Source organism: Polypterus senegalus, chromosome 13 (genome assembly GCF_016835505.1).
Source record: "Polypterus senegalus isolate Bchr_013 chromosome 13, ASM1683550v1, whole genome shotgun sequence".
Taxonomy (NCBI): domain Eukaryota; kingdom Metazoa; phylum Chordata; class Cladistia; order Polypteriformes; family Polypteridae; genus Polypterus; species Polypterus senegalus.
In genome coordinates, this window is record NC_053166.1 from 159,640,176 (window position 1) to 159,653,854 (window position 13,679).

General features: G+C 40.3%; 1 protein-coding gene across 2 annotated transcripts in view; it reads left to right on the forward strand.

Annotated features, from left to right (window-relative positions):
- The window catches only part of rrn3 (RRN3 homolog, RNA polymerase I transcription factor), a 35,088-nt gene extending 22,909 nt beyond the window's left edge, over positions 1-12,179 (forward strand). For both annotated transcript variants that reach the window (XM_039774595.1, XM_039774594.1), the window contains exons 16-18: positions 2,281-2,433; positions 6,042-6,129; positions 11,293-12,179. In XM_039774595.1, the coding sequence (XP_039630529.1) occupies positions 2,281-2,433; positions 6,042-6,129; positions 11,293-11,451 (400 nt within the window). In that variant the 3' untranslated portion in view covers positions 11,452-12,179. The remainder of the gene's footprint in view (positions 1-2,280; positions 2,434-6,041; positions 6,130-11,292) is intronic.
- Positions 12,180-13,679: the final 1,500 nt, after the last annotated feature.

A 13,679-nucleotide genomic window follows, 5' to 3' on the forward strand; every position in this document is an offset into this window, starting at 1 on the left:
CCCGATAATTTATTATAAATTTTATTAATAAAATCAACAACTAAAACACTTTTTTGAATAAATTCTTTATTTAATTTAAAGTACCGGCATGCAAAGTTACTTCTTCATCTGAAAGATGGCTCTGTGGTTTCGTCATTATTTACTTCCGTATTCATCGGCAAAACCGGCATTGCGCTGGAAATATTGAATCTGAAACGATACTCGTTGTATAAACCGACCCCCAAACTCCAAGCCAAAAATCTAGGACGAAATTCTCGGCTTATATAACGGGATCTACGGTACTAGAATTTAGTTGTTTTTTGACATATCACTCCCTATCATTCTGATATTCTTGTGATATAGAGACCAATGTTGAATGTTATGCCATATGTAAATTTTACACAATATAATATTCATAATCTTTTGATGACACTTGAAATTTGGCGTAGGTACATCCTATTCAATTGATCATCATTGAGATGATTCTACACATAGTTGGGAATCCACCTGTGGTCAGTTCAATTGAATAGACATGATTAGGGGAAAAAAAGCACACATCTGTCACATTTGACAGTGTGTATCAGATCAAAACTGTGAGGTTGAAGAAATTGCCTGTAGCGCTTAGAGAGAGGATTGTGTCAAGGCACAGATTTAGGGAAGGCTACAAAAGAAAATCCCTGCAGCATTGAAAGTTTCCAAAAGAACAACTGCATTCATAATTCCTGAATAGAAGAAGTTTGGAACACCCACAACTCTTCGTAGAGCTTGCTGCTTGGCCAAACTGAGCAATCGTGGGCGTAGAGCCTTGGTAAGAGAGTGCTTGTATGCAAGCCTGACGACGTCTGGGGTGAGCATGCTCCTAATGAGATGACGGATGGCACCCTGGAGGATCTCCTCCCAGATCTGGACCAGGGCATCACTGAGCTCCTGGACAGGCTGAGGTGCAACCTGGCGGTGTTAGATGGACCGAAACATAATGTCCCAGAGGTGTCCTGTTGGATTGAGGTCAGGCGAGTATGGTGGCCAGTCAATGGTATCAATTCCTTCATCCTCCAGGAACTGCCTGCATACTCTCACAACGCAAGGCCGGGCATTGTCATGCACCAGGAAGAACTTGGGACCCACTGCATACCATAGGGTCTGACAAAGGGTCCAAGGATTTCATCCCAGTACCTAATGGCATTCAAGGTGCCATTGTCTAGCCTGTAGAGGTCTGTGCGACCCCCATGGATATTCCTCTCCAGACTATCACCGACCTACCACCAAAACCGTTCATGTTACAGGCAGCATAACATTCTCCACGGCTTCTCCAGACCCTTTCACGTCTGTCACATGTGCTCAGGGTGAACCTGCTCTCATTTGTGAAAAGCACAGGGTGCCAGTGGTGGACCTGCCAATTCTGGTATTCTATGGCAAATGCCATTCAAGATCCACGGTGCCGGGCATTGAGCGCAGGGTCCACTAAAAGATGTCTGATCCTCAAGCCACCCCTTAATGAAGTCTGGTTCTGATTGTTTGGTCAGAGACATTCACACCAGTGGCCGGCCTGCCTGCTAGTCATAGGCATTTTGTAGGGCTCTGGCAGTGCTCATCCTGTTCCTCCTTGCCCAAAGGAGCAGATACCGGTCAGTCCTGCTGATGGGTTAAGGACCTTCTACAGCCCTGTCCAGCTCTCCTAGAGTAACTGCCTCCCTGTCTGTCTCCTGGAATCTCCCCTGTGCCCTTGAGGCTGTACTGGGGGTTAGGGTAGGGACAGCAAATTGTTGTGCCATCCTGGAGAAGTTGGACTACCTGTGCAACCTCTGTAGGGTCCAGGTATCACCTGATGCTACCAATAGTGACACTGACCGTAGCCAAATGCAAAATGAGTGAAAAAACAGATGAGGAGGGAAAATGTCAGTGGCCTCCACCTGTTAAACCATTCATTCCTGTTTTGGGGGTTGTCTCAGTGTTGCCCCTCTAGTGTACCTGTTGTAAATTTCATTAACACCAAAGCAGCTGAAACTGATTAACATCCCCCTCTGCTACTTAACTGAGCAGATCAATAGCCCAGAAGTTTCATTGACTTGATTCTATACTCTGATTAAAAAGTGTTCCTGTAGTTTTTTTGAGCAGTATATTTCCATAGCCGGTGTGCTATTGCCAACTATGCTTTTCCAGATCTTTCTCTTTCACGGACCATGCTAGTAGGGAATAAGAATCGAGAGGTGGTATTAGTTTGTGTCTGAGGCACTCTGTTTTAGATATTTTGCAAGTCAATTTACAGTAACTGAGTTGTCATTCTGCTTCTTTTCCTTCTAGGAAGTATCAGCTGGTGTTTTGTTACACAATCATTGAACGTAACAACCGACAGCAGCTGTCAGTTGTGAGGAGCAATGCAATGGGCGATTGTGTGATTGTCCAGTCCAATCCTCTAGACACCTTCTTCCCTTTTGACCCCTATCTGCTGAAACGGTAAGTGCAGTATGCAGGAAAGCAAAATGAAAAGCCAAGGATTATGATTTTTTTTTTCTCCTGTTTGTTCTCCAGTTTAAATGTTTACCTAAGAAGAAAGTAGAACATCCTGTTTTACCTTTCAAAGCATAAAATGCGGCGAAGGCTAATGAAACATTATTCCGTCTGCTGCCTTTGATCACATTAAGTGTTCACTTTCTTTAATGTGATACACATAAATCATCACTGGTGCAACCAAATGGTTTTAGATATCATATATAAGTGTAGATACGTATGGATCACATGTCTGTGGTTTCAGGTGATTGCAGTATAAATACACCTCTATTTGGAAGGGCCAACATTTATTCAATCAGTACGATGGTCTGACCTACATAATAAAGGAGCACTCCAAACATCTCTATGAAAAGCACAAGTTGGGATGGAGACAAGAAAACGCCTAAGTGACTGAATATCTGGTTATATCAGTCACTAGCTGGCCCCCGCGGCTACGCTCGCATAGTAGTGAAACAGAACAAACTTTAAAAATCCATTAAAAAAAATGTTAAAGTGTAATTTGTATTGAGAACAATTTATATTGATAGGTTTTCTATCCGAGGGCCTCTTGATATACAATATTTTTGGTTTTCCTATCTATCAGGGAGAGGACATACAGATTTCTTGGGGAACTAACCCAGGTGAAAGCAACGTTAAGCTGACCGTGTGAGAAGCGTGGTGAGCTAAGATCAACCCCTGCCAACTTGAGTGTCTGTCCCTGGGCCTTGTTAATTAACATTACAAGGCAAAGCTTCACCAGGAACTGTAATCTCTTGAATTGAAAGGGCATGTCTGTCGTGATTAGAGGAATGCGAGGAATTAAAACCCTCTCGCCAATGCCACATCCTGTGATGATTAGTGCCTCGATGATGTTTTTCTGAAGCTGACAGACCTGGAGACGGGTGGCCTCAGTTTTCTCAAAAGAATAATCGGTGCTCCTGCTTTCAGTGCTAAGTTGTGGGGTGGCATGCCAGGAGGAGTAATGGAATTTAAAAATTCTGTAGGATAATGAACTGACTCGTTGTGTTCTAGAATGGTATTTATTGAAGTGTATGTCTGAGACAGCGTGTCAGATAATTTTGAGCACCAATTGATTCATTTTATGCCTCCTCGGCCCAAAGCTTCTCTCTTTGCTTCGTGTTTATAAATCACTGCCGCAAGCGAACTGTGATACCTGGCGTGATGAGAGAAATCACAAAATCAACTGGAATGTTCAAGCAAATTATAGAAAAAAAAAACAGTCTAAATCCATTAATTAGTTCTCTTGTGAAAAGTGAACAGACAGACATTGGATTTTATATGTATATAGAAATGAAGAAATGGAAACAGTGTGGCACAGCTGCAAATCTGCTAGAGTAGATCAACAACAAAAACTGAAGAGGATGAGTGAGGGAGGCCATCAAGTCACCTCTGAGAACTCTGCAGGATTGCGAAGCTCCAGCGGCTAAGATTGGAGAGACGGGGCAGACGACAGCTGTTGTTATGGGAAAGTGACAGATGAGAAATGCACAGAACATCTTCCGAAAAGGCACATGGGAGATTCTGTACACATTGTGAATATCCTGGAGTGGCCAAGTTAAGATTCCAGACTTCAATCCAATTGAGAATTTTTGGCTGCATGTGTCAAAGGCTGGTCACTCCGGGTCACTATGACACCTGGCAGAGCCAGAGCAGTTTTACAAAGAAGAATGGGAAGAAATGGCAGTGTGGAGATGTGTATAGCTGATAGAGGTCTTGTTACGAAGTAAAGATAAACCAGTCTTGTGTTATTCTGTTTGGTTTAGTGATCAGTCTTGTTATTTGTTTATGTTGGTCTCATTTGTTAGTCGAATGGATAAAAGTGTCTGCTAAGTGAATTAGTGCGTAAATTAATGAAACTGTGGACTTTTCTACTTTTCAGTTAGAAATTGATAAGTAGTGATGAGTGATCTAAGGAGAGTTTGCTTTGCTGTGAGTTTGGCGATATTTTATTATAACTATCGAATATTGTTTTATCTACCGTCCCTATACCCCCCATAAAAACCTGGACTATGCCTGTTAGGTAACATAACTTCATGTTCCAGTATCCTTCTATATAATTTGATACTATCCGTATATATGGTGTTCGCGTCAATACCTCGACTCAATACGAGTTAGAACCATGCAATGGGACTCTGCCTCTGTAGTTAGAACATAACGTGGCAAACGCGGATGCAGTATTGCATGATTGGCTAAGAATGTTCCAATGCTTCAGTGACGCCACTGGACGGCCGAGTATAGTAACTCGATGTTGGTTCAAGCAGATAACAGTAAGTTCGGTTGGTTTTTGGAACGTTGGTTTGGTGGGGCGTACTTTCCAGGACTAACATCAACTGACTTCAACCCTTCGACAGCTCCGGAACCGTAAGTAATTTAGAACGTATTGCCATTAGCTTGGTATGTCGAAATCTACCTTTATGCAGTTTGGTTTTGGCATCCGTCCTTCTGAAATCTATTGGCAAACTGAGTAATGACGGCTGGGTATTAACAACGGTCACTGTTTAAGTTTTAGCCGGTCTCAGATGTAAAATGACCACGCCAACATAATTATTACTCCGACTCTGATTAGAGTCGTAAAATACGGTTTGTTTTGAAAATTTGTTTGCCGTAAAAAATCAAATGAGGTGCGCCAAAGAGCTGAGTTCACGTCTCGCAGCCCCGTTTAAACAGGAAGCTCTTCATTACATCGGCCAAAAAGGACTATTTTAAGCACAAATCAGTGCCATGATAACAAAATCATTTCAAGGACTTAAAAAAACAAAATTCTTTGCAGAGAAATTATGGATTTCACAAACGTAGAATTTGTAGCCCGATTGTATCGGGCTCCCAGTCGCTAGTAATTAATATAATTATTTCTGCACTTAGGTCATCTCAAAGGATTTTTATAATTGTGAGATCAGAAAGCCAGCAGATATCCACATTTATTAATAAAAAAAAGAAATCCAGCTTGAGCTGTTCACTTGTGTTGGTACCAAAATTAAAAAAAAAAAAAAAAACTCATACATTCAGTTTAAAGTGTACAAATAGGTGCTACATGCATCAAACAATAGCGCCATTTAGTAAGTGTCCCTGCGGTGGGCTGGCGTCCTGCCCGGGGTTTGTTTCCTGTCTTGCGCCCTGTGTTGGCTGGGATTGGCTGCAGCAGACCCTTGTGACCCTGTAATTAGGATATAGTGGGATGGATGGATGGATGGATGGGTAGTAAGTATCCTGAGAGACTGCAGTATCTCTGCTTTTTGGTTTGGGTGGGCTCAGATCAGTCTGACCAAGAGATACAATCAGTGTTGCATCAAATTCAGGCCATTTTCTTGATCACTGCTTCACCAATTCGTTTTTGCTGAACCCTAGGGCTCCACGGAGCACAATTTAAGAAACCCTGGCCTAAAGAATCCCTATGTTAATGAAAACCAATTTGTTTGTTAAGTGCATTACATGTGCAATGATCAATTCCGTGCAGATTGCTTCATCGGGTTGGTGGTGTAAAGGTGAACAGGACATGAGGGAAAGTGAACGAAACTGATTGCTCATCTTTGTGTCTTCTGTTCTAACCACTTCAGGTCTGGCACAGTTATCCATGGCATTTACCAGGTCTGGGAGGAGACAGATGTGATTGATACTCATGGAGGCAAGCAGCATATTAAACAGGTAAAATTATAGCTATCCCTTTAAACCTACAGAAGACATGGGTCAGATATTAAAATTGAAATTGTGTAAGTGAATTTTGAGATTTTTTGTTAATTCATTCTCAAGTTAGATTCATCAAGTTAACTTGTAAAGACTTTACAGAAGGTTAGTTTATGACAACATACAGAATGGATTTTTACCTGCCTAGTAATATCAGTATCCAGAATATATATATTTTTTTGTTTGGCTTTTACCTTGATATATTGTAATATATGAGTACAGTAACATTTCACTTCTTCAGTTTTAATGAGGCTGGTTTCTAATTGCTTACTAGACTGTTGGCGATAGCTATAAAATCTTTAATTTTGCTTTGTGTCATGTGAACAGAGACCAACACTGGCCAAAAAAATATCAGCTGCTAGTAGACTTCAAAATGAATGTGTTCAGAGAGCTTTAAAGCATGCAGTGGCAGTAGGCTTTGCCTGCCCCGTGTCATTGAAGATATCATCATGAGCGGATGTGCCAGAGGAGAAATGTTTGCATCCCAAGCATTCTTTTCATTCCAGACCAACATGTTTTCAAACAACTACAGTTTCCTATCTGACTTGCATTTTAGATGCCTATTAATAAGACACAAAAGCAATCCCTTAAAGTTATGGATGTCAACCTGGAGAGTTCAAAGTTTTTCCATAAGCAGGTGCACATGGTATTGACTCAAGCTGGGATAGAAAAATATTTACAGTGTTTGTTTTGGCACCAAAAAAGGCACAAAAAAAAACAGTTTTCCAAAACATTCTCCAAAGTGCTTCCTTTCATTGTTGGCACACGATAATTAATGGAAATTTTGCGCTGTAAATAAATGCTTTCAGTTCTTTATTGCTGCTGTTGTCTATTTATATCATGGCCTACAATTGCCAGGTATCTTAGTTAGTTGAAACTTTTTGTTTTTCTTTTGTCGCTAGTGTCTGGCTTGCTGAGTTGTCGTTGAATATCATGTGTGTGTGTTTGTCTTATTTGTCTTACAGTTCAGCATTAAAAGCATACAGTGTAATGAAGGTTAAAGGGATGGGACTTCCTGTTAGCAGCTTTATGAATTGAGTATTAATTACAGTACTTGTAAAAAGTATTCATCCCTTTAAAGGTTTTCATATTTTATTTTTATTCAACATTGAATCATAGTCTATTTAATTCGACCTTTTGGCATCAACCAACAGAAAGACTGAAGTGATAAAGATCTCTGTAAAGTGGTCTACATTAATTACAAATACAAAAAATTAGGAGTGGTATCTCCCTAGACTTTCTTGTATACTTAGATATGGGGATGGATATTTGAGGAGTAAACGGTAAGACAATGGTTTTATTTTTGTATTACGTACATTAAAGAACCATCAAATCAAATTACTAATATATTGAAAAATTATTATAAAAGTAAAGTTGAATAAATCAGACTCTGCAGCTGCATGCATAAAAGGTAAAGTACCACTTAGCAGAAATAGCTCAAAAGTTGATGGAAATCTACGTTTTGTACCTAATACTTGTATGCAAAACAGGTTATCGTGTTTACATACACTGACATAATTCCAAAAATGTTTTTTTGGAATTCAAAGAGGTCTACAACATCGAGATTAATAAAAAATCTCGGAATTGAATTTTTGGAGGATTCCAATACTTTCCCCATACTTCATATACGAGAAAATCGAAGAGGTCTAAAACATCGAGACTCATCACAATCTCGACACTAACTCTTTGGTCCATCACAATACTTTCCCAACACTTTGTATACGAGAAAGTAAAAACTCAAAATAACTGATTGCATAAGTATTCACGTAAATCCTCATTGGTGCAGCCAAGTGATTTTGCAAGTCACAAAATTAGTTGTTAATGTACCCTTATGTGGAAGGGTCAGCTTGTGGTGAGCCTCCATGGTGGCCTGATCTCCATGATGAAAACAAAAGAGTACTGCAGGTAACTTGGTGAAAAGCACAATTTAAGGTTTGGAGGGAAGAACATATCCAAGTCAGCGAATATCCATGTAAATCAATCGTCAGTCAGAAATGGAAAGAGTACAGAACAGCTGTAAGTCAGCCTCAAGTAGGCCATCCACAAAAATTTAGGAGGACGAGCAAAGGTGACCAACATAAGATCATGGAGAACTCTGAAGAAGTCACAAGCTACAGCGGCCGAGATTGGAGGGACTTTGCAGACAACAACTTTTGCCCTTGTGCTTCACCATTCACAGCTTTATAGGAGAGAGAAAATTCACATTATATCTCGGCAGAAATCACATGGGAGAGACCCAAAGTCAACTGAAGGAAGGTTTTATGGTCTGATGAGACCATGGTTGAGTTTTTTGCATATCCAACTAAATACATATTATCAAAAACGCAGCATCCCCGTCCTAAAGCAAGGTGGTGGCAGAATCGGGCCGTGAGGATAGTACTGTGCTGCCGGCCCTAGAAGCCGTGTGAGGGGAAAATGAATGCAGCAAAATATGGAGAAACCCGAGAGGAAAATCTGATACAATCTGCAAGAAACCTGCATCTCAGGAGGAGGTACAACGACCATCAGCATAAAGCCAAAGCTACACTGGAATGGCATCAAGACGGCAGTTTTAATGGTTTAGAGTGAGAGTCGGAGAATTTAGAATTTGTAGCTGGACTTGACTAAGGAGGTTTACTCCCTATGACACCTGACAGAGCTTGAGAAATTTTGCAAAGAAGAATAGGAAAAATGGCAGAGCAGACAACTCAAGACTGTCATATCAGCCAAGGGTGCATCCACTAAATGCAGACCTGTAGGGGTGAATACTTAAGAGATCACTTATTTTTGCATTTTGTATTTGTAATTAAATTAGACCACTTTGCAGTGATCAGATTTTCACTTTAACTGTAAAAACTCATTTTTATCTTGATCAGTGTCAAGAAAGCCAAATTATATCCTCAGTGATTCAATTTTGTATCACAGTAAACTGAGAAAACATCCAAAGGGGGTGTCCGACAGCACTGTTTGTAATGGTGTTTTAATACTCTTACTATTAAATTAGATAAACTTTATTAATCCCTAGGATTAAACTTCAGCCAATACTGATGACACGCTGGGAGATGTATTCCTACAATCTCCCCTCCTGGCACACTGACAACCACCAAGCCTGCAGCAACTAATTGTCCAAAGTTCCCTGAGTGAACCAACAGAAAATGGCAGATCTCCTTGCCAACAGAAAATATGTGAAACCAGTGCTCACATTTATAATACTGTACCAGTTGTGTAGTCACACCACACTGCTGACAAGAACGTCGCATAAAGAGATTATTTTCCTACAGGTTGTCTAATGTGTTCTACCTAATTCTATGTATAAAATATCCCAGCAGTGTACTGTATGTGGGAGAAAATGGACAAATTCTCTGCCAAAGAATGAATTTACACAGATTCCACATTAAGCATGGCAATAGAAATGTTCCTATAGGAGTTCACTTCAGCATCAATGGACACTGAGAGGGACTTCAAGGCACGGCAGAAGAAAAGGGGATGGGAAGTTAAACTGATGTTAAAGTGTAACACGTTACAAATCAAGTCAAGTTGGGGAGCATGCACTGCTACTGTGCGTTGCCAAACCCACTACATGTCGAAACAGCTCGGGATCCCGGTTGGCAACCCCCCAGGCAGACATGCGGTCCAGTCCTACCCTCCGGAAATGACCCTCTATCTGCCGCAGCCAGGTGTTACGTGGGCGACCTCTTGGCCTGGTTCCAGCCACTTGGGTCCTCAACAATGAGGATCTTATGAGCCGGATCACCCTCGGGGATACGCAACACATGACCATAGTGTCGTAACGGATGCTCCCTCACAACGCAGGTAATGTGCCTCATTTGGGACTCCATGAGCAACCACTCATTCGACACAAAGTCAAACCAATGGTACCCAAGGATTTTCCAGAGAGGCACAGTACCAAAGGAGTCCCGTCTTCGTCTCGGGTCACTGGATAGCATCCATGTCTCACAACCATATAGTAAGGCAACATGGTATAAATAGGGACATGTGTTTTATGATCAGATATGAGGACTATTTACATCTCCTCTCCGACTGACCCAGCTGATTTGGTTACAGATTCATATTGTAAGAAAAACTCGTCAAAACTTCAAAAGTCTTTGTTACAGAGTTACCTTATCAAAAGATCTTGACTATACATTGTTCTGCTCTCTTGCTAAATGAATCTTAGGCTGGAGTGGGCAGTTTATTTTTGGCATCGAAGATTACCCACTTTAAAGGTTTTCAAATGCTGTTTCCTGGTGTATATAAACACAGTGAACTCCAGTTTCTGTACTTTAACTTGCCTGAAGAAGCCTCGAAAGCGTACATATTGTAATCTGCTCAATTATCCAATTAAAGGTGTCATTTGGCTTCACTTCATTTAATCTCAAGAGGATAATTCAAATGCATACTGCCGCAGAAACATAAGAACAAGGATACATATTCACAGGACAAATAATACAGACAATCATTTGATAAGTAAAAAATAAAGTGTGTTGTGTAGATATTTCAAAATTAATGAGTGTCGCGGGAATTGTAATTATTATTAGGTAGTACTTTATCAGTCAAGGACGAAATTTTGCTTTTAATATAAGCTCAATAAATAAGTTAATGAAAATATATTATAACAGACAACAGCACATACGCACACCAGACTGAGTAAAAAAGAAAGAATAGAACTTCTGACGTGGGTAAAGATAATAAGAGCAGTCCCAGTTAGACATTATAAAGGCTTATTTCCATTGGTATAAAGGAGCCACAAGTAGCATTTCACCATGCATTTTTGCTGAAAAAATTGTTAGCTAAAAGTTCTTAGAGGCTGGCGTAAAAGTCAGCGGGAAGATACGCAGTGTTGCTCAGAATGGCCATCAGTGTTGTCTTCATTCTCTCCTCCATGACTACCTCCAGCAGGTCCAGAGGGTGTACCATAACTGTGCCTGCCTCCTTAATCGACTTGTTGTTTCTGTGTAGCAATTTTACTTATTTATTATTAATATTATATATTGCTTCAGTTGCCCTCTTAATTTCTTTGTGCTTGGGATTTATAAGAAAATAATTTATAAGATAAGAAACCTCAGTTATGCACGTCAGTTTTTAAAGTCTATTGGCTTCTCTATTATTTGGTCACTAAGTATTTTTTTTCCTTTTTACCTACAGGGTTGTAGAGGTGGAGATGAAGATGATGATTTCTTGCGAGGGGAGACCCCCAAGAATGATTCTATGGAAGGGATCACTCCAGGCTCCTATGATTCTCACTTGCGCAGTCCAAGCTCAGTGGGCTCACCCCCCATTGCATTTTTGCAGCGTCCATTCTGAAATTATATCTAGCCGACAGGTTTGTGAGAATGGATCTGATACATTTTATGGACCTTTTTTTTTTGAAGTGCAAGTCTTGCACTTTGAGACATTTGGATACACATTCATGTGCTTACGATTCTAGCAAAGGCTGGATGAAAGAACAAAGAAAAGTCAATTTTTGTATTTTAGGGCTCTGCATTGGCACAGATAAGTAAGTTTAAATGTTTAACAGTCAAGCAAGAGAGTAGTTCAACTCAGCCTGCCATGCACCCTTTTTCTCTGGAGACCATACTGTACACTGCCCTCTGTAAAATAACATCGAGTGTCACCTCTTCCAGAAACTGACTTGTTGATGGCATTTAAAGACATCAAATCTGTGAGTGCCCAGCAGGGTTGCGTAGCTGGCAATTGCTGTCTGCAGTTCTCTTAATACTTTTGTTGGTAGTCCGTTTTATTCCTTAAGCTGATAGGTCCACACCATCCAGCACAGCAAGTTCATTCTGGACGCCAGTAACCCTAATGTTTTGGAGCTGCACTTTCTTATGAGCGTTATATATCCTACATTGACTGTCTGTGCCCAACATGCTGCCACTTTTATGGTGCATCAGATTTTATCGACCTATTGATAAATAGGTGGAAGATGTCTGCTGGAGTCGGATCAAGATTCTGCAACACCACAAGGTGATCTATGGAAACTGTGCTGATTTTATTTTGAACTTAACTAGTTGGTAGCCACAGTGCTTTTTTGGTTTCCCTTCCATGTCTGAATCAAATCACATTTTTAAGTGAACTCCAAAGGAAGACCAAACAGAACAAAAGCAAAGATCACAGCATTGAGACTGTTATAGGTAGGTTGTTGGTCACGATGAGCTCTCCCTCCTTCTTCTGTAATGATATAGTGTGCTGAGACTGAGGATTTGGGTGTGCTGTGAAAGTTTCTAAACATGAGATGGGTAATTTAAAGTTTGAGGAAAGAAGCCTGAAGCCATACATCTGACCCTATGGGACTGTCACTTTAAAGCACACTACGTGATCTGTTTGAGTATTTGTGTTATACACACAGCTGTTTGTGTCCTATTTAAAGTTAACTGTCATATTGGCATTTTGCTGTTGGATAATTTTTGTACATATTTATATGTATATATGATCTACAAATAAAACTTTATTTGATCTAAGCCTGTGTAATGCAGTAATGCAGCAGGACAAATAATTTGGAACTGTTGTGTAGCTACTATTTACATCAGGGGTGCTGAACTCTAGGCCTTGAGGGCTGCAGGTTTTCATTCTAACTGTCTTCCTAATCAGTGACCATTTTTTACTGCTAATTAAATTCTTTTTCTCTTCATTTTAATAGTCCTGTTTTTAAGGACTCAGTCCTCTGAATTGATTCTTTTCTTCATTAAATGACAGCCATACAAAAATGAGACGTGAAACGAGCCAACAGATGACCAGCTAAATTGGGGCTTCAAACTCCAGCCAATCTCACCCCAATCACTTTCTTAATGAGAAGCCGATTCTTGCTCTTAATTAAAACGTGTTATTTAATTCCATGGCTGCTTGTTGCTGCTCTCATTCTGCCACAGCAGACATTTCCAAAACTGTTGATTTTCTCTTTTTTCTAAGAACATCGTCCAAATGTTTTGGTGACCTGAGAGATCAAACTTACTGAGACCATCACCTTTCTTTTTTTTTCCCCAGATATTGTGTGATGGGCACAGGTGAGCTGGTCATGTGGTGGCTCGTTTTGTGTTTCACTATTATTTGGCTGCTAATTAAGGATAAAGAAACAGCAAAGGGGCCTGAGTCGAGTTAATTACAATTAAGGCAAAAGAAAACTGGTCACTGATTAAGAAGATTGTTAGAATGAAAACCTGAAGCCACTCCGGCCCTCCAGGCCCGAAGCCCATGATTTACATGAAACTTTTGCTATCGGCCCACTACTGGAAGGAAGCGTTTTTTCCAGGTTTTGGTTTTATGTGTCACTGAAAGTGACTAACTAATCACCTGGCATTAATTATTTGTTTGCTGCGGGTTGAGTCGGTTCAGCTACATGCTGTAGTTATCTTTTCAAGTTTTCCTTCCCTGTTACATAGTCATGTTTCTATTATGAAGTTGGTGGAGGGGTATTTCATTTTGTATATCTGATGTGTGTTGCTATGGAGGATTAGTTTTTTTGATTGCTTTCTCATGTAGGAGTTTCAGTAAAGAAAGGGAGGGTGACTTTGCAAAAGATACATTAAAAAGAT